This window comes from Trachemys scripta, chromosome 3 (genome assembly GCF_013100865.1).
Source record: "Trachemys scripta elegans isolate TJP31775 chromosome 3, CAS_Tse_1.0, whole genome shotgun sequence".
Taxonomy (NCBI): domain Eukaryota; kingdom Metazoa; phylum Chordata; order Testudines; family Emydidae; genus Trachemys; species Trachemys scripta.
The window spans coordinates 55,253,898-55,275,911 of record NC_048300.1 but is presented as its reverse complement, the minus strand read 5'-3'; the positions used below and the strand labels follow the sequence as shown (position 1 = coordinate 55,275,911).

The following is a 22,014-nucleotide window of genomic DNA, read 5'->3' as shown; positions in this document are numbered from 1 at the left end:
CTAATATGGCTGCACGTTCGCTGCAATCATTAACCGGGGGCCTTAATGGATTAAGCAATTTATTTACACAGCTGGAGAGCAGGCTGACATGCAGCAACTCGGCTGCTGACAGAAGGGCACGCATTTGTTTGGACCCACACCTGTTCAAACACACACATCCATTTGCACCCATGCAAACAGATAGGCACACTTGCCTACATAGGCTCACTTGCACACTTGCACTCTCATTCCCACATTCACATTCATGAGTACACGTACACACACAGACACGTACTGATCGCTCACCCTGCCCCCCACACACTGTGACACGCATGCACTCACAGGGCTTGTCTTCCCTGCAGTATGGCCCTAACGTGAGTCCCAGCCACACACAAAAGCCTTCACGCAAGTGGGGTGGGGCTTTTAACTCAAGCTGCCTGGCCTGGTGGGGGGGTATCAGCTACCGCTTGTGCTATCGCCAGCTGCTGACCCGATTGCCCCGTGCAGCAATCCAGTCACCCTGTGCAGCTGGAGTGCTACTTCACCGCACAGCTAGGCGAACTCGAGTGTAGAGAACTCAGGTGATCGCTGCAGTTAAGACATATGGTACGTTTACACAGCAGCTGCAGCCTGGACTTCAGCGTGGGCGGTGCAAGTGCGTAGGTGACCGGGGGGATCAGGCAGGCTTATGCAGCTGGTACGGAAGCCCCTGCTGTGGCTGCATCGCAGCTGTTTTTAGCGAGCTAGTTAGAGTCCAACTAGCAGGAGCTGCCACTCATACCCCCATCTACAACATAGATGTACCCTGAGCCTCAATCACATACACTCCCTAATGCCAGGGTTCTCAACCTTTTTCTTTCTGAGCCCACTCCCCCCCCAACATGCTATAAAAACTCCATGGCCCACCTGTGCCACAATAACTGGCTTTCTGCATATAAAAGTCAGGGCCGGCATTAGGGGATAGCAAGCCGGACAATTGCCTGAGGTCCCACGCCACAGGGGCCCCTTTGGGCTTCGGCTTCAGCTCCGAGTGGCAGGGCTCAGGGTCCTGGGCTTCAGCCCCAGGCAGTGGATCTTCTGTTTTCTGCCCTGGGCCCCAGTGAGTCTAATGCTGGCCCTGCTTGGAGACCCCCCTGAAACCTGCTCACAGCCCCCCAGGGGGCCCCTGGTTGAGAACCATTGCCCTAATGCACATACACACAAACTCACACACTTGCCTTGTTTGTATATACTCGCTCGACACACTCGATCACGTGGACGTCCGTTCTCCCACATGCACGCTCTTGCAAATCTCTACCATAACAGACTGTTACCAGCATTGTATAAATGCAATAAATAAGAAACCCATCTTGAAACACATTAACTAAAGAGCTAGAGAAAGTCTGGATGATGACTGGACCCGAGGCCCCAAGGCAGGCAGGGACACCACGCTGATTGAAGATGACAGAAGAAATCCAGAATTCCAGAGCCCATCAGATTAGCTGCTCTGTGAAAGCAGAGGAGTTTGCAGCTGCTCCACAAATTGGCTTCCTGGCTGACCTATACCTTAGGCATGAATAAAGAACCATGGAAAAAGCTAAATGGGGAAGAGATGGTGTTCAGGGCTGCAGAGCGTAGCCCCATAGAGAGAGAAAATCTAAAGCTATCCAGGAAAACCCAAGGATAGAAAAGGATGAAGCCAGTGCTGAACTAACACTGTAGCACACTACTGTAGGGTGCTGTGCTGGAGATGCCATCTTTTGGAGCTGATAGAAAACCAGGGTCCTGACAGCCTAACAAACTCCTGGTCCTTGTCATAAGACAGAGGGACTTAGCCCTGGTTTCCTGGCCAAATTCAAACTCAGGTTAATTCACACACTCTGCCAGCCTAAATTTCCTTTGCAGTTTCAACTGGACACAGGAGTCTTCTTTTCTCCTTGATCAACATGGTTGTGAAGTGCTGCTGTGCTCTATTAAATAGCTGCTGCATTGCATACCAGAGGTGGCTGCCTCTTGGTGGTGGGTGAAATTTGTAGGTCAATTTGTAAAGTCCTTTGAGATGAAAGGCTGCGTGTAAAGGCTCATACGATCCCCTCCTCCATGTATGGAAAGTAAAGTCCACAGTGGGGCCCTGCAAAGGACTGTCTGTGGTGCTCTGCCTTCGTAAGAGGGCAGGACCAGAGGTGTGCAGGAGGATGTTTCCCAACCACCGCTTGCAGAGGAGCCTGCAGGTAAGTCGGGGAGAGTTAATGCTGGCTGAGTCCACGTGGCAACATTGGCGGGCACAATGTTTTTAATGCCAGTTCCTTCTCTCCTCCCTGTCACCTCTGCAACATTGTCACAAAACACCAGAGACCTTTCAACTTCGATGTGTAAACTCAAACTGTGGGTGAGGAATCAGGGATCTAGTCCCAGCCCTGTCGTGGACTTGGTGTATGGCACTGAGCAAGTCACATCACCTCTCCTGTGCCTCAGTTTCCCATCTGTAAAATAGGGGGATAAGCCCCACTCCACAGGTGTGTGCTGAGGATTAATCAAGTGATCTATGGGCTGAGATCCACAGAAAGGCAGTTTCCTATCATTTACTCTCTTGCTTCAGGCTCTTTGCAAAATATAGATCCTTAGGCAGGGTTAACTGCTGTAGCTCCATTAACTTCAATGGGGGTCCAATGGTTTGCACCAGCTGAGGATTTGGAGCGGATCAAAGAATATTCCTCTTTACAAACACAAAAGCCCATCCTCCAACGTCTTTCCCCCAGACACGTTTAGCCTAGTCTGGGATAATATCCAAAATACGTCTCCTGAAAGAACTTAACTTTGGGACCATGGTTATACGTAAACACAGTTCCCTCCACTGGAGTTAGGAATGAAATCCCAGATCCAAACACTCCCTCGCTCGAGGGAGTTCAGATCCATAGCCGAAGTCTGCAGCTGTGGCCTGTCCCTAATGTTTACAGACATCTTGCTGACTTTTCCCTCTCCCCACACCCTTCTGTACAATCCTGGAACTCTCCAGGTCTTTTCTTCCATCAGCAAAGAGCTGCCCAGCACCCACTTCACGCTGCACAGCAATGTTGCTAGGGCCAGTCCGGCTTGTGAAGGTCACATAAACACACCAGTGTCCTCGTAGAAGGGAGGGGGAAAAACAAAACTGCCAAGTGTTTGCAAATGTGTTTGCAGAGTTGTCAGGTGGCAACTGGCAGTGCTACAAAGGTGCAACCAGACAATAATATGTGAACTTCTTTGGAAAGACCTTCAAAGAGGCCTAACAGATGCTTTATGGTCAGTTATCCATAACCCAGGAGAGCAGCAAATGTGCCAGATCTGGGTTCTTGCTGACGCCATCCTACAAGATAAGCCTTTTCCTCCCCTCTTTCTGGCATGGTACTGTGCCTTTGAGAAAGCTGATCACAGGCCCTGCTTTAGCCTGCCTAATAAGCTGAGGCCTAGAGGGCATGTGATGAAATGAAAACGGCAATACATTTAGCAAGGCAGGCTTCTGAATGCAATATGGCTAAAGCCACGTGGCTCACTTGCCACGGAGACTAAATGAAGACCTGCATTCTGGACACTGTTCTCGCAATGCTCCCATGCGCCAGCCAGTGCGGAGCACAGCAAGGTCACAGCTCATCTGCTTTGTCCCTCTCTGCTTTGGAATAGCTAGTGCTCCAGGGGTACTAACGAACAAGCTGCAGCCTGTATAGTGCAGAGACTGCAACTATGCCTGGCCCCTGTGAAGAGGGCACAAGGCGGGATCTCCTAGCACACCCAGGTATGGACAAGAAACAACCTGGTCCTTATTCTCTCAATTACAACTCCACCCAGTCTTCCCTGATCACTTGTCTGTACTCTGCTGAAGTTACAGTGCCCCCCTGTCCTCTTCCTATGACGAGAAGATCCACCCCCTCTACAAGGCAACATGGCCTGGGTCTGACACTTACGCTCACTTTTAGTTCCATTCAGAAACCGGATCTGGAAGCTGCAGAGCAATGAGACCAATTGTTTTGCACATGTTGCGTACTTATATGTGACCTCCATCCTCCACTCTGTGTTAGCCCAGGGCAGTGCAATTCCACGGAACTAGGTAGTTTGGCACGGAGGAGATTATCCTTTCAATGTAGAAAGAATCAAAACTAACAGTGCAAAGTGAGTATTAATCATCCTGGCATAACTAGGCCGCTGGCACAGTGCACTTGCCTCTGGACAAACAGCCTCAGTCATGGAAGCCAAGTACAGTAACTGGGCGTAGGATGACACAAGGTGCAGACGGAAAGAGGATTACTCTGCTGTGGATTGTGTGAGCATGAATGGGAGCTAGGTTCTCACAAGCCTCGCAAACAAAGGGGAGCCTGGAAACAACTGCAGCAGCACTAGATGCAGTGAACAAGGAAAGTGCCCCACCACCTCTGATTTTACTTCCTGATGGCAAACAGAAGAGTTCTGATGGAGCACCACTGGCCACGGTGCAACCCTCATCTCCTCCCCCTCTCCCCGCCCCAAACATTCGTGCTGTGCCACCTCATGGGCCACGCATTCCCAGAATCCACCAGGTGACCTCACAGGCCCTATTCCTAGTTATGTGACCCCATAGCTCCTTCTCAATTCCTCTGTAAAACCCTACAGGTCTCTCCCACCACCTCACTTGTGATCCCACAGGCCCGTTTCATTCCCCCCCACAACTGTCACAGGCCTGGGCTTTTTACTTCTTTGCTGCAGCTCTCCATGTGGACGGCACTTTCCAACTCATCTTCTTCGCAAGTTCCTCCCATAGCAGCACAGCAGCAAACATCAAGGATGGCGCCTCCGTTGGTGCTGGGCCAGCCTCAGAAGGGGCAGGGCTTCAGTTTGGAGGAGCAGCCGAATATCTGTATACTTCTCTGGATTCAGATTCAACAATGTACTGAAAATCTCAAGGCGAGTTTGGGCAACCTTAATATCCACTTCCCACTCCTTTCTCCATGAGCCACTGGAGCTCCTTACAGTACACGATAGCGCTGTCAGACCCGAGCTCCCCAGAAGGGGGTCACACTATACGGTAGGGGAAATCCCAGATCCAAACAACTTGGGAGGTAGATCAGTATCACTGTCTCAATCTCTCAGAGGGGGAAACTGAGGCATGGAGAGGTGAAGTGATCGCAGGCCCCTGTACAAAGTGGGTCACACTATACGGTAGGGGATGAACAATGATGCTTCCTCACTAGAGCCATTCCTCCCACATCCACGTGATTAGGACGGAGGGTCTTGAGACTAAAGCACAGGATTGAGTTCACCTCATTAAAGACTTCTGGGTTCTCTTCCTGTCTCGCCCAACGTCACCCAGCGAGGCTTTGGCAAAGTCACTTTGCCTGTCTGGGCCTCAGTTTGCCTCTCTGTGAAATGAAGATCATGACATTTACAGGTCTGTGAGGCTAAATTCATTAACGCTTGCAAAGCGCTCATAGATGTGCAAAATGCCATTGCCCTCGAGCTCCTTGGGAAGGCACATTCTTTGCGCCTCATTGCAGAGCGGAGATGTGCATCAGTGATGCTCTGCCACCTGGCATACTTCTCATTTGCAAACAGCGCAGGCCTTTGCCAAAGGAGCAAAGGCCGGCACATCTTCCTTTTGGCTCCAAGATGAAAGGTTCCCTTGTTTTAAGGGAAGAGAACATGGTGCGATTCTGCAGCAACCATTTAGGATACAGATGCCAAAGATAAGAGGCAGGGAAGTCATTCCCGGGGCCTGGCCCCTGTCCAAGCAGGGGACATTCTCAGGCACTGATAAGACTGAGGCAAGAACACAAGCGAGTTTATGTTCTGATTTTTATTCCCTATTTTATTTTCACATTGCAGAATACATCTCCCTGATCGGGCAGATTATCAGATTGGCCCAAAATCCACACTCCCTTTCTGCCTGCCCCTGCAAGAGCTCTTGAGACTCACCAGTTGTGTTCTCTACATGCCTGTTGCTGCTGAGATAAACACAACTCTGTCAGGCTCCCATTCAGGGCTCCTGCACACACAGTAAGCGAGTGAAGAACAAGGAAATAAAGCAGGGTGATCCCCAAAAGGCAAGGGACAAAAGATTCTCCAATATTATCACGCAGCCTCCTTCCTCAGCCAATTTGATGCCTCCTTTCACACACCCACACCCGATCCCACTCACATACGTTATACCCACAGACACAGACATGCGATTCCATATGCGTACGTACACCGCACAAAAATGCACTACTCACATGCACTCCCGCAAATCCCCAACACACGCATTACACACGCACATCCCCGCACTACACCACAGCTGCATAAAGACATTACAAACGTTGCACACAGAGAAACATAATGCGCACTTTACCACACCTTGTGCACATGCACTCCCATTACACATGAAGGTGTTGCCTGGACACATACTACACATATCCATTACGCACACATCAGTATTTCACACACAATTTGTTACCTCCTATTTATTCATTCGCCCCTGCCTGTGGTGGCAATCCTCCTACTCCATTATGCCTTGAACCCCCTCTGGGGGTCTTTTCTTCCACCACAGCACCTGGTGCCTCAGGGTTGCTCCGCTGGTGCTCCTGCAAGTGTTTCCTACAAGGGCAAGCCACTGCAATGTTTGGGGTTTCACTAATCTGCCTAGGTTCTTACACATGTCACATCGATAGCCCATCACCTTGCTTAAGAAAAAGAAGTGCTGAGCAGGATGGAAGGGCTGCGGCCTCACACGCCCCGAGCTGGCACAAGGAAAGCAGCGTCTTAGTGCAACTGGCCAGGTGAGACAAAGTCCATGCAAAGGTAAAGCCCAGGCTAGGAGAGCAGCCCATGCCAGGGAGCACAGATGTTTCTAAATGTTAACGCAGCGGGCGTACTCCAGAGCAGAAGGGCCAAAACTGCTGCTCATCCTGACCTGTACTCAGCGATGCTACTTTTCACAGGATGCTCTCACGTCCCGAATATTCCCGGGGGGCGGGCAACATCCTCACAATGTCTCACTGAGACATGGCTACACTGGCAACGGAACCCCAAAGATGTCATGTCACAACAACCATTTACAAGAACAATATTTTTGAAATGGCAGCTCTCTCACAGAGATGTACGCTGCCCTCCTGTAAAGCCTTACATCTGGGATCTCAAAGTGCTTCCCTGACATTATAGTGCTAAGCGTCAAAACACCTCGGGAGGTAGATCAGTATCACTGTATCAATCTCACAGAGGGGGAAACTGAGGCATGGAGAGGTGAAGTGATCGCAAGCTCCGGTACAAACGATTAGACCATACTGCCTCTCCACCTGCCTACACTTCAGACTGACTCTGTTGCAATCTCTCCTTATGCTGCTACAGAATTTGGGCAGTTGCTACCAATCTGAATTTAAAGAGGGATTGCAAGCTCTTTGCAGCAGGGACCATCTTCTTGTTCTGTGTTTGTACAGCACCTAGGATGATGGGGTCCTGGTCCTTGACTGGGGCTTCTTGTCGCTACTGCAATGCAAACTGATCTCACTTAGGGACTTATGCATCTAACCTGCTTAGGCACTTCTGAAAATCCCATCAGGTGCACACCGGCACCTAAGACCTTGAAAAGTTAGCCCCAAATGGCCATTTTTGCCTTAAAGATGCACATATATTTGGAATGTGAAATTTTTGCCTGCTTCTAATGTCAAACCATCCTTATTTGGAAATACTCCCATTTCCACTCAGGACCCAGCACTCTCAGTGGGAGGAGCAATCATCTCAGTTCACTGCGAAGATCACGGACTTCCAAGTTGGATTCATGGGCCACCAAGAACAGCAAGCCACACACAGGAGCGGAAATGCAACTGGCTTCCTTCCAGCAGCCCAGCCTCCTCCCGCACGCGGTAATCATGGGAGCACTGATGGTAAATAGAGCCTTCACCTGTGATTCTGACCCTGCCCTTCCTGGATGGTAGAAGAGAGTAGAAAATGTTCGGGACCCCTACGTGCACAGATTGTCAATGCCTCCTTTGCTGAGGCAAGTCTACCGCTCATCTTCAACTATGCACGACTCTGACCACTACAAAAGAAACCTTCACTCAGTGATAAAGACCTATGCAAATTACCATTCAGTGTCTCATCGGCTTTCTCCAGGCAAGCTGAGTCAAGCACCTAGCAAAAAAGTTTCCAGGGCCACTTGTCAGTTGCCATAATCCTGGATCCCTATAAGTCAGGTTTCAGGATGCACCGTGGTACAGACGGAACCCTTGCTGCTCGGACGGTTGAGCTCTGTAAGCATCCTGCTCTCTGTCCCTTTTATACTGTTCTTCACCAAGTACTCCTATCCCACCAGCTGAAGGGGGAACAGAAATGCCCTGAACTGACTCAGATTCTTCTTCTCATACCAAACCCAGAAGGTTGTTATGGGCATCTTTCGAAGCCCTCCCCTCTGAGTCACACATGCTTCAGTCCTCTCTCCCATAGTCTTCAACATTTATATGATGCAGTTAGGGGGAACAGTGCGACCACAAGGGCAGAAGTGCTAGTCCAGTTCACCGTGTCTCCTGATATTCAAAGTTCTTAATGGCACTGGTCTAGCTACCTGAGGGGTCACCTCTCCCTCTCAAATATGACTTCCCACAACAACTACAGTCCACTGGAAAAATGAAACTATTGTGGGGGGAGGGGGGAGGGAAGAAATGAGCATGGGGTACAGAACTTTGACAGAATCTGGGCCTAGACTATAGAACTCACTCTTCACAAGAGATAAGGATGACCAGGAACATCACCTATTCAGAAACAAATGCAAAACCTTTCACTGACATGGCTTCCCCTCAATACGTTCCTCTCACGTACACAAAACCCCAACAGTCTAATCACAAGACTTGCTTCTTCCCGCAGAGCAGCAAGAAAGAAAGGTCCTAATATTGCTTCTTATTTTACATCCCTGGATGGTGTCATAAGAACCCAGATGGACAGATTTCTACTTCTGTGAAGTCCATGTGAGTTCCGCCAGAGCAAGGGCTGAGTAAATGCTTCAGGAGTTGGATCAATAGAAGAGTAGTAATACTTTGCACTCCGATAGGGCCTCTCACCTAAGGATCTCAACATGTTTTAAATATTATCTCCCTTTTATAGATGAGGAAAATGAGGCCCAGAAAGGTTAAGAGATTTGCCTGAGGTCACACAGTGAGGCAGTGGTTTCTGACCCAGCTCTAACCACTAACCACAACACTACCTTTCTAACATTTGGTTCTTTTTCTCAATTAAACCTCCAAATGGCTTCCTTTTAGCCCATCACCAGTTAGGACTGCACTGTTATTTATCAGCAATGCTGCTACAGGACTGACCCAGCCCGAGCCGCTACTGAACCAACGTCACGCAAAACCAAGGCAACCACCCAACCACTCATCGCTGAGCATATGGCACTAGAAGTCTTATGGCTAAGAAGCTGGTTATATGGCTAGACAACAAGAATGGCCCGTGGCTGGGGTACCCCTAGGACTTCAGTGACCTGAGTTCAATTCCCTGTTCTGTCACAGACTACCTGCGTGACCTCAGGCAAGTCACTTAGTTGTGTGGTGCCTCAGTTTCCCAGATGTCAAATGGGGATAACAGCACTTCACGAGGGGAGGGGAGAATAAATCCATCAAAGACAGTGAGGTGCTCAAATCCTATGGTAATGGGGCCCATATAAGTACCTCAGATTGAGAGATGTCCTTATCCCTGTTTTCCTGGGGTGACTTCAGAAGCATGAATCTCACCCCACCTGTCAGAAAGGTTGTGCTCTACTTGTTTGTTTTAGTGAAGCCTGACACGGGCTCAATAGGGAGGGAAGGAATAATTTGGTCTCAGATGCTCCAGGGCATACGAAGTGAGCTGGTGTAATGAGCTCCCAGCGCTTGGGGAAACCTCCCTTGAGTCTCTCACCTCCCTTAGTAGGTGCCACTGAAACCGGTGGGGACCTGTTACCCAAGTAGCACAGGAATAACCACCAGCCCAGGGACAGAAGAGACAAGCAGACTGAAAATGCGTGTGCCTAAGGTGTATGGAAAAGAAGGAAGCTGATAAACAGCTTGCACCAAAATACAGGGGCCATGACTAGACTGGCAGCGTGTGTGTGCAGGACAAGCCCAATACTGGAACAGCAAGAGATGGTGGCTGGGAAGGAGTGAGCTGCAGTGACAGAGCTCTCTAGAGGTTCAGGCTGGAATAAGAGGGGATGCACTTAAAGTCAGGATTAAGAGACTTGATAAGAGTTGTGCTGGGTCACAGCTAGGGTTCTTGCAGGGTGGGATTGAAGTGCCTTGGCAGAGGGGATTAGGATGGGGGTGGGGGGAAATGATGGCATGGAAAGGTAGTGCAGCAGATGTGGGTACACAGAGGGCCTCGATGCTCCAGTTGCTTTTGGGTTGAGATGTCATGAGGATACAGTGTAAACAACAAAGACACTATCATGCATGTTGGTTTGCATTTGCCATTCATCACCTACGGCTGCCTAATTGTTGAATGCAATTACTGCAATGATAGTGGCTGTTTTTACACAAGGGACGTTTGCTTTCTTCTCTCTGGTTAGCTGATGGTGTTGTTTTCACCTGTATATTACAGTTACACTGCAGATCATCTGAGGGTCATTTGGGACTCAGCTGTTAGCCAACTGAGGCATTTGGTTTAGTCTCAGGAATGCTAGATGTGAGATATCATACACAAATCTCCCACAATGCCCTATAGATATAATTGCTAGATACTATTCACCAATACGGAGCTAAGATACCTCTGAATGAGATGGTGGTTAGTCAAAGTGTCAGCTAGAACAAAGTCAATGTATTAGGAGAGTATTGTGCAAACCCTCCCATGAAAAGCTCTGCCAATGGACCTCAATATCCCCTTGGAGAAGGGAAGCGTGGTCCAGTGGTTAGGGCACTGGCAACCTGGGTTCAATTCCCTGCTCCATTACAAACTTCCTGTGTTGACTTTGTACAAGTCACTTAGCCTCTTTGTGCCTCAACTCTTCATCTGTAAAGTGGGGCTAATAGCGCTGCCCTGCCTTACTAGGGTGTTGTCAGGATACATTCATAAAGAATGTGAGGTGCTCAGATATTCTGGTAATGGGGGCCATAAAAATACTTAAGATAGTCCTGACCTGCAGCTCCCATCCCTGGTTATTCCAGTCCTGAGTCCCACACAATTCTCTTCAATTGTAACCTGCAGCCACGCTCCCTGCTACTCTGTATCTGGGACTCCCACACAGCCCTGCTGATGCATCTCATTCCCGCACTGCTATAGCCCTGTTATTGCAGCTCAGGTCCATCTCTGATCGAGGAGGATCAGAAGTGCTCTATCGAAGAGTGGCTTTGTGTAATTACATGCATTTACAGGATGCCATAGACTTTCACTTCAAGCAAGATTTGACCCCAAGGTCTCCAGAGCGGAAAGGCCAATATATGATTGCCTTTAGCACCACCCCTCAATTATGTTGATTACAGTCCAGGCTCGGAAAAATCCTCCGGACCGACAACTCAAAGGAAACCCACCCCAAAGGAAACCTCCACAGACCAGCTCTCATTTGTAGAGATTCAAAGGGTGCCACCTCATTCAGACACATCTGGAAACAGGCAACTTACGCGAATTTTAATAACTCTTGTTTTTGCACCACAGTTCTTCTTGAGCAGCATCTTCTGGAAGAGAAACAGAATGCAAGGATTAGTAGCAGTGGTATGGTGGGAAGAGACACAAAGCCTGCATGGAGTCACTTTACATCAAACAGGATGGATGGTTCAGAGGAGTAAGATAAGACAGGAGTAACAGATCAGACCAGTGGTCCATCTAGCATACTGTCTTTGATGGTGGCCAATACCAAGTACTTCAGAGAACGGTGAAAGAAACCTTCTAGAGGACAATTCTTGAAGAACTTGCCCACCAGGAATTTTTTTTCCCCTAATTTCCATCAATTAGTGATTGGTTTAGGCCCTGAAGCAGGAGAGTTAATATTCCTTTTGGAAGAAAAAAATATCCTATTTAATGAAAGTGTGGATGTTCCCATTATCCATATTTATTTATATGATATTTATTTATGTAGAGTTACATAATAGATTTAAAAAGCACCTACTCATGGCTCTAGGTTTCTCTGGCAGGTATTCAAAAAGACATCACACTTGTCATAAAATATGGAACCATACACCTTGAACAGGAGGAGTTTGTTACAGAAAACAGCTACAGAGACAACCAGGCTTCCCACTTGTTCCCTTAAGTCAACTTGAGTCCCAGCTCTATCTCCTTTGTTCATCAGGAAGTTTTATACAGTACCCAGACAAGTAGGGGCTGAATAACATCAGAGTTAGTTAAAAAACAATGTGACACAAACTTTTGTAGTTGGAAATTAAGAGCTTTATTGAAAACTAAATATTTTATGGAAAAATATTTCAGTGAAATATTTCAATTTTTCAAAATGAAAAATATGGAGGAAACACCAGTTATTGCATTTATTTTTGTATATAAATAGTGGATTTGCCCCCTTTTCTGTTTTCCACTTTTTACTAGCTGGAAAACAGTAACCAAGTATAGAAAAGTGTTTTCTTCCTCGCTTTCCTACACTTTGCTATTGTTTTTCAACTTGAAAAACATTCCCCCACTTTCTGTCTGATTTCCAACTTTTGCCAATTGGAAAATAGTAACAAAGTGAGAAGACTGGGGTACTCCCCAGTTTTTTGCACTTTTTTTTAAACCTCTCTTCCTTTTTCCAGTGAAAAAACAGGCAAAATACATAAAGGGGGAACAAAGCATTTGAAAACTAAAATAAACAAAAAACCACAAATATTTGGTTAAAAAAAACTGAAACAAAAGTAAACATTTGAGGTTAAAAAAAAAAAGTTTTTTGTCCTGAACAAAACAACAAATTCCCATGGAAACCAAAAAATTTTGATCCACTGGGAAAAAATTATCCCATTTTTTCACCAGCTCTAAGTAATCTACTGTAAGTAAACACACCTTTAAAATACTAGTACAAAGAAAACAAAGCAACCTCCCAAAACTTGGAAAGGGAAGAAAAAGCCACCCGCCACCAGCACAAATACCAGGGCAGGGCACCCAGCCCTCCACAAAAACATCCCTCCACAGATACCTGGGGAAAGAGATGGGTCTTGCAGTATGTCTTGAAAGCTAATAGATTTGGGTTTGTTTGGACCAAGTATATTTCAAAGTGTAGGTGCTCTGAGGACTGTTAATAGCTGACAAATATAATTAGTTACTTGCCTGAATCCACCATTTTCACTGGCCATCTAAGGGCTTTGTCACAGCTACACGTATTAGTTCCCGCCCCAGAATTCTGCCCTGTAACCACAACCTGTGGTGTCAGTGCAGCCCCAAGGTCTCTAACCCTGAAGAGACTCCAGCAGCAATTAGCACAAACTAGGTGCAAGCAGACAAAGAGAACTGCTGAACTTACCCAGGCCTGTGCCATCCGGCTCAGCGAGTAATTCTTTGGGAATTCCTATAAAACAATGCAGGGCTCCATTCCCAGCACTGCTGCGAGGGAGTTATTGTAAACTTGGTATTTACTGAGAAGCGACTGCCTGTTTTTAAGACCCCCCTTGATTGCTGAGTGAGATGAGGGGAGGGCCGGGCGGGGAACCTACTGGGGCTAAATGTCCTTTTACAAAGAGACCGACTGCATGGTACAGGGTATGCAGAAGCTAAGAGTCGTGGGGTCTTACAGGGTTTTGTCCTCACCACAAGCATCTCTTACAAAGCCACTGTGTGATGTCTCACTCTCACCATATCTACCCACTGTCTGGGAGGGTAAGGTGAGTCCTCCCAAGACAAAAAGTTTACATGCTGGTCGGCTCTGAGGGGAGGAACTGCATACAAGGGGGGGGGGCAGCATGGTCTAGTGGTGAGAGCCTAGGTGTTAATCCCACCTTCGAGGGGAATGTTGCTAAAGCAGGGAACTGGGCAACCAGGACTCCTGGGTTCCAATCCCAGCTCTGTTATAAACTGTGTGACCTTGGGCAAGTCACTTGACTTATCCATGCCTCTGTAAAACTGAGCTTATACTACTCAGCAATCCCTGAGGGAGCGCGGGGGCGAGAGGGAGTTACAACACTTAATTCAATGACACTTGTAAAGCATTTTCCACAGCTGAACTATAGAAGAGCAAAGCATTGTCAAGCAGCCTGCTTAGCCCAGCCCCTGCTTGCAGGAGGCAAGCATGGTACCTCCCAGCCTCCCCTGCACAGCTTCCGCTGATTCAAGGGTTCCCACTCATAGATCCCTTTACTCCAGCAAGGTACCATGTATTCACACCATTCCAAATAGCCAGCTTCAAATTAGCATGGACACCAAGGCCCTAATGTTTACTCAACCCAGCCTCTGACTAAATGGGAGACAATTCATTGTGACTGCAGCTGCACTTATGTAAGTACCTAATGCTCTTAAAGAAGAAGCCAAAAATTACTTGACTAAATACTACATATTTTAATGAACTGGCTTAGGAGGGAGTGAACAGATAGATGGATGGACAGAGCTCAGTGAATGGAACTAGTATTGCTCAGCTGTATCATAAGCCCTATACTGCTAACAGATAAATAGAGATTCTCTTTTACCTAAAGTAGTAGGGCTAAGCTTTAAGAGTGAGAAGATCTTAGTTCCATCCCTGCTTCTGCCATGAAGTTCCAAGTAGCTGTGGTAGACAGCATGTTGGTAGCTATGAAGTCTTGGGCAGCCATGGACTTGTTACTTGGTAATGACCTCTCTGGTATGCCCCTGCTGGACTTTCCTTGGGTATAGAAGTAAAATCTAGGGATGAGGGAACTCTAAGAGGTTCTGAGGTTTGGATAAGAACTGGTGCACCTCAGTCCCTTCGATTCTCTGCCTGTTGTGCATAATGGTCTAGTCTCCTGTGGGGTGTAATACTTTGGTCTCATTTTAGTTGTCGGGTCTAGTGTGTGGCTGTTGAGGGGTGCGGGTGGCCTGTGATGTACAGAAGGTCAGACTAGATGGAGCTGGTGGTCCCTTCTGGCCTTAAACTCCAGGCCTCTATGCGTGCCCCACCCAGGCTCTTGGGTCTGCAAAGTTGGGCCATAAATCTCTGGTGTCCGGCTTCTGCTTAGGCGGGAAATAAGGGGAGAGCAACTGTGTTGCAGAGTTTCAGCTTTGCCTTGAGGATCGAGGAGGTGCAGAGGGGCATGAAATGTTTTTGCCCCTCAAAATAAGGGTGGGTCCAGCTGCTTTATCCAGTGAAATTTCTTGCTGCTTTGCTCCTAATCACGCTGCCATCACCCCTCTCTATGGAGGGCTGCAGCACCCAAGCAATGGTACAATTACAAAATAAAGTCAAGCCTCTTTGTATAGTTTTACGTCCCTCTGGTTCCCTGTTCCAGAGCCAGTTCACTGCCAAGCCCAAGCGCTGCCTTTCAGATTAGGAAGCTAAAGCATGCTGCTGCCTAGCAACAACGTGGGGACTTTCCAAGGCAGCCCCTTTCTCATCCTGGCTCTCTAGATCTTTCAGTCCGGCTCTGAGAGGCAGAGACTCATTAATTCATAGACACATAGGTACAGACATGGCTGAAGTAACATTAACGTAGCTGCATGACTTGGAGCAGCTTAAAGCTGGGGGAAAGGCCCATAAGAGAGGTGGCACGTCCCGTTACCACTATGTTACCCTGCTAGTAGCCCTTAATTTCCCATTTTGCAAATGGGGAAACTGAGGCAGGGAGTGGTTACATGATTTGCTTGCAGTCACAAACTAGCAAGTGAGTGGCAGAGCTGGGAATAAAATTGGATGCTGCTTCTGAGCCAAGACTATCCTTCTTCCCTTGGCAATAAAGGGAATGGGATGGAAGAGGCACCTTTCCTACTCCCAACCCCCTCATTTAAACTAAAATGTCCTTCCTATCGACCTCAAATTGGCTGTAGGCTTTAGAAGCTGAACTACAGTTATCAGAGCAATAGCGAGCATATTGTAACAGGCCGGTGGCTCCCAAAGTGAAGGCAAAAACTAACTGACTGAAGAAAAGAAAAGTTTCTTCCAGGACTGCATGCTGAGCCGCTCTGAAGTGAAGGCTGAATGAGCTGACGGAGGGTTAAATTTTTGAGCACAGTATAATCAGTTCAGCCTAAGAAATCCTCCCACCCACTCCACCTCCTGCACACAAGAGCACGCACAGCGATCCCCTTTATCCCAGACTGGGATTTAAAAGAAAATTGCAGTGATTCAATACAATCACTTAGAGAGTTACATAGCCACTGAATAAAATATTGCAACTAACCCATGATCCCCTAGGACTTGGCTGTATATCACAGCCATTCAGAGTGGCACGTAAACAGCAGAGACAAAACACTGAGCCTGCTGCTCTTAAAGCACCACCCTCCTAAACACTTGTGCTACAGCAGAAATCTCCATGTAGGCATTGGCAGTATAGAGCCTATGACATGCTTTGGAGCAGTTCTGTTTCTGTCCAGTAGAAGTCACTGGACGTTTAGGTTTATACAACCACACAAAAGCTACCATGCTACCAAGTTCTTTGCAATCTATATTAACAGACAAAAACATAATTACTCTTTAAGTTAAAGTTGCTTCACTAATTAACATGAATGTTAAAAGATACGAATTCTAACTCATGTTACAATTTTTAGAAAATGAGCATTTAAAACTATGGAAGTGAACAGTGAAAGGAAAGTGCCGTGGCTTAATAATCAAATTCACTTGCAGCTGAATCTCTTCAATGTACAAGTGTAAAATATCACACTACACATTGAAAACCAGCCTTAATTCTCTACCCATATGCCTATTTAGCCTCAAATATTTCTATATGAAACAATTTTTAGAAATCTTGGTTTCATTTTTACTATCTCCACAACTTAAAACAAACCAGAAAAGATTGTTTTGTTCTTTTTTTAACCACTGGGCTCCTTTGCACTCCAAAGTTGCACTCAATAGAACAAAAATTGTTTTTTACATCCATTTAGTTAAATTGGTGCAAACTCCGGTGTGAAGAATCTTAATTCAGTTTAATATTGGTTTACATCAATTTAATTTAAATGAACAAGAGATCAGCTTAAGATAAATTGAAATAAACCAAGTTGAAAGTGAATGAAGAATGTCCATCTAGAGGTTTTGCACCAATTTAATGAAAATGATTTTAAAACACACCTTGTAGTTTAACTGCTGTAACTATATGTGCAGATCAGGCCTTCGTTATAATACGAGGAATGTCAGATCTGCCCTTCCCTGGTTTTGTGGAGGACTGGGAGTGGTCTCAGCCTTTATTGACGGTGTGTGGGTTTTTTGTCAGGGATTGGCGTTAAATAGGTGTTCACAAAGAAGCAAAAAAAATTTAAACAGTCTGATTAAAAATCACTTGTCCTCAGCCAGGTTTACTTTCCATGCTAGAGAGGATATCATACCCTTACTAGTTCCCCAGTAGTCCATAGAGTCTTCTAGGAAAAACAGGGCAGGCGAGAGCTGGTTTTCTAAAGTAAAAATAACATGCAGGGAAACAATTGTTGGAAAAGGACTTTTCAGGGGTTTTTTTTTAATCCATCATAAAGAAGTAAAAAAGGCAGAGACCATTTTCCCCCCTTTGCGGGTCACCTTTAAAGAAGCCTCCCGTGTCTTGCCCTGTGCATTCTACCTTCTAAGACATCCACTTTAACTTGTGAAGCAAAGGGAACGTATGGCACTTGGAGACATCACTGTAACTGGCCATTACACTTTTTAAGCATAGCAGAAGCTTTCAAACTTGCAGAGAGTGGGGATCAGGATGATTTGGGGCTGAGAGAGAAGGGAGAATATTGGGTAAGCAAAGGGGAGGGGAAACATATACAAAGAACAGGATGGACCCATGGAAGGAGTGAGGACGAGATTGCTCAGGGGACTGGCAATGGACAATCCTTTCACCTCTAGATCAACAGGCCAAATTAGACCCAGGGCACTAGCTGTGGAAAGCCATGGCCCTCCAATGGCTCCTTGGTGGCTGATGCAAAAGGAGTGGGGGACTCACTGTCCAGTTCCCACTGGGTGGGCATCCACATCACCAAAACCAGATGCGCTGGCTCCCTTGTTGGCAGAGCCATCAGAGAAGCAATGGACTCAATGGGGCCACCAAAAGAGCTCCCCTCTTGCCCTTAGAGGTGGGATGAGACAGATGGCCAGGGTGGGAGAAGCTCTCCTTGTCCAGGGTTCAGCCTCCAGGGCTGTCACTTTTCAGAGGCACTAATCCACTTTACAGACAAGAACTGCTGCTGCCAAAAAGTAAAGTGCGGCATGTGACCAGGTGAGGATCCTCTAGGGCAACCACACAGTGTCGCTCCTCTGCAGGCGCTCCAGGAGACCAGGGGGTAGCCCAGTCTCCCCACACTGCCCCAGTGGACACCAGACCCACCACACCCCAGCCAACAGCACCAGCGAAGGAATAAAGCGACTCCCTCCCACCTCCCCAGCAATTATTGCGTCTGGCCCAGCGTGCCGAGGGTTAACGCCCGTGCAGGGGAGGGAGCAGCTGCAGCGTGGCGGACAGATGAGGTCAGGCCCCAGCACAAAGTGGCTATTGTGAGGCATGCTGCTGCTGCTGCTGCAGGCTTCTGCTTGACCGAGTTCCACCTACGTCTCACCGCGTGGCAGGGCACAGGCGGGGTCGGGGTGGGGGGATGGGATGCCCGTGCCATCTAACACGCTGCAGCCTCACCCCATCAGCACAAAATGGGATTTCCGCTGGACTCTATATAAAAGAAGGCCGGAAAGAATGGTTGGGGACATGGGGATAGGCCATCTCCAATAACTGGCCAAGGGCTGTCCTCCCATACATTGCCCTCCCTGCCAGGAGTCTGCCGGGCACAATCAGAACTCAGCATCAGACCTGGCTCCTTCAGGTTCTCCTTCCCCTGCCACCACACAGCTTCTCCATAAAACCATCTCAGAGCCTGACTCCCCGCACCTTGTGCAGTCATGTACACCGCAGCAGAGCGGTGCCAAGCTGCCAGATCACAATCAGAAGCGCTCGAACAATTTGTACAGCGGGGGTGCTGAGAGCTATTGAACTAAACTGTAAATATGTATGTGATGGAAACTACTTCAAGCGTGGGGGTGCCCACATTTCCAGCACCTCTGATCACAATAGTTGTGCTTTGCACTGGTGTGAATCACTGTGCGGGGTGCAGGGCAACAGAGAGCCAAGCCTCACTTGTCTCTTCATTTCATTTACTTGGCAAGAGGTTTCCCCAAAGCAGAAGGCAGGTTTCACCTTCTTGTGAGTCTGGAGAGAACAAAGAGCGATTTCCCTATTGTCAAGACTTGGGTTGGGTGTTTGGTTTTTGAATTCCTTAGCACTAAGCAATGTTGCTAGAGCTTGGGCACAAATGCTTCGATCTGGTGAGGAGCCTACAATGCAAAAAAACTTGGGGAAAAAGGTCAGATTCTGATCTCTATTTCACTGGTGTAAATCTGGAGTAACTGCACTGGCTCCAGATTTACACCAGGTAGTGGGATCAGAATCAGGCTCAGACCGGATGGTGGGGGAATCAGAGAGGCAAGTCAACAGATGCAGGTTAGACAGATTATTAATTAGCTTGATTAGATTAGACAGATAGGAAGACAATAGATGGACCATTTTGCTCTGCTCAACACAGGAATCAAGGTGGGTTAAGGAAGGAAGGCTAAGGCAGCTTTTCACCACTTTTACACCTCCCCTATTCTCGGGGCTGTCTTAATTTATCCCAGGCTATCTGTGGCCTCAAGGGGCCATTGAGGCAGCTGGGAATAGCCAGAGGCCAGAGTCACTGTGGTCATGTACTCTTTCCCTCAGCTATGCCCCCTACAGCAGGAGAAGGTTACGGGGGGTAGGGGGGGGGAATCAATCCCTTGCTCTAGGCCAATTCCACTGTATGAAGGGAATTCCCCAGCACGGGCGCCAGGTTTGTATAATTTTTGGTGGTGCCCAAAATAGGTCCAAGCTGAGCCATCCCATCCATAGGATGGGCCGAGGCAACTGCAAATTGGGGGGCCCCCATGCTTCAGGGGGATGCGGGGTCCAGGGCAGCCTGGGTGGTTAGTGGGGGGCCTGGCACCGGCAACAGCGAGCGAGCCAGCCCCAGCCTGCTCCACGCTGCCCTGCCAGCTCCCAGCATCACTTGGGGGAGGAGTCGGAAGCCAGAAAGAGGCACGGTGGGGGCTTGGTGGAAGGGGTGGAGTGGGGGCAGGGCAGAACAGAGGCAGGAACAGGCAGGGCAGAGTGTCGCTCGCTGCTGCTGGCGCCAGGCCCCCCAGTCCGCCCTGGACCCCACGTCCCCCTGAAGCGTGGGGCTCTGCAAAGTACATGGCCCAGGGCAGTTGCCCCGGTCCATCCTATGGATGGGATGGCTCTGAAAATATAAGCCCAGACATTAGTGGAGCCAGGCCCACATTCCTAAATATTGGTGGAGCACAGGCACCACGGGCCCATATAACTTGCCGCCTATGTTCCCCAGTGGCTGGATCCATTGGCTTTATGGCTAGCACAACAATGAATCAAGCTCTGTGAGCTCATGTCCCACACTTGGACTTGGGTCCCTGCCCAGGGCTAACACTGCAGGGCAGAACTGCAGGGTGCTGTCTTTCACGTAAAATGTTACACCAAAATCTCTTCGACCCAGCTCTGGGAGCTGCTCAACTAGACCTTACAGACATCCTGGGACTTTTGGAAAAGGAGTATGGGATAATTCAGGTACCCTGGCCCATCCCCCTCTCTTTCTGTCTTGCAATAAAATAGATTCTAACATCCCTGAGCTATTGCTGCATGTTAAATGGCTGATGGATTCACCTACACAGTCACTGCACCGGTAGCCCTAATGAAAAATAATACACTATCAGTCCATAACCCTGGGGAAAAGTGGGGAGGGGGGTAATACTAGAGTAAGCTGCAGTGATTTTGACCTTTACCATGGAATACCGTTGAATTTCTTTAAGGGAGTATTAGAGAGACAAGGTGGGCGAGGTAATATCTTTTATTGGACCAACTTCTGTTGGTGAGAAAGACAAGCATTCAAGTTACACACAGCTCTTTTTCAGGTCCCAGAAGTTGGTCCAATTAAAAATATTACCTCACTCACTCTAATAGCTTGGGACCAACATGGCTACAGCACCGCATACATGTGAGGGAGTATCTCTTTCTTGTATATGTATTATTAATTATAGGTTTCCCATTATGCTTATCTCCAAAGATAGTATCTGAGTTCCTCAAAACCACTGATGGACATAGCATCACAACGCCCACTGGAGGGACGGAAGGAAGTATTACCACCCCATTTTACAGATGGGGAAGCTGCTGAGACACAGAGCTTAAGGAGTACATTTTCCAAAGGGTCCATTAAACGTGGGTGACTTCATTTTTGGGTGGCATATTGGGCCTGCATTTAGGAGATATGAGCAACTACAACTCCCCTTGATTTCAGTTACAGTTGTGGATCTTTAGCACCTCTGTGTCATCTGAGGTTAGAGAGTCAAAATCAGGGGGCACATGAAAATTTGAGCTTAAGTGTGGGGAAGCAACTACTTCACTACACACAAAATTCTCCCCCACCCCAGGAAGAGGATGAGAGACTAAACAAACCACAGGTGACAGATGTTAGTCACCTTACTTAATGCACTGCTGGAAGGCGCTCAGATCCTATAGTGAGGAGGATACTGTAAGAACCAATCTAGAATAGAACAAAATAGACTAGAACCCTAATTTCTGCATCACAGTTCGGTGAAGTCTGCAATCTGACAGTGCTTCTGGATCCCACCTGTTTTTAAAGTCCAAGATAGCGTCAGTGACACCAGACAACCCCACAGACTTTTTTTGGGACCACTCTTGAATATCACTTGGAAGCTACAGCTAGTACAAAGTGCAGTTACCCACTTGCATAGAGCTATGATCTCTCTAGGGAATGGACTGTCTGAATGTACGTAGGTGACTGACTCTCTGTTGTTTCTGGGTTGTCTGTATGACGTATGGGCTCCAGGTATCTTTATAGACAGCTCATCTCCCTATGCACTGCTGAAACTGGCAAGATCAGCAAAGGCATCTTTGCTAACATCCCTAAGATTTGATTTCTGAGGCCAGGGAGCTGGACATCCTCAGGGGAGAGTCCTCAGCTCTGCAT

General features: G+C 47.8%; 1 protein-coding gene across 2 annotated transcripts in view; it reads right to left on the bottom strand.

Annotated features, from left to right (window-relative positions):
- The window catches only part of LOC117874551, a 72,566-nt gene that overhangs the window by 8,330 nt on the left and 42,222 nt on the right, over nt 1-22,014 (bottom strand). Inside the window, exon 4 of one of the 2 annotated variants that reach the window (XM_034764786.1) lies at nt 11,523-11,573. In XM_034764786.1, coding sequence (XP_034620677.1) covers nt 11,523-11,573 — 51 coding nt within the window. Of the gene's footprint in view, nt 1-11,522; nt 11,577-22,014 lie in introns of both variants that reach the window. The other variant, XM_034764785.1, reaches the window with a different exon arrangement.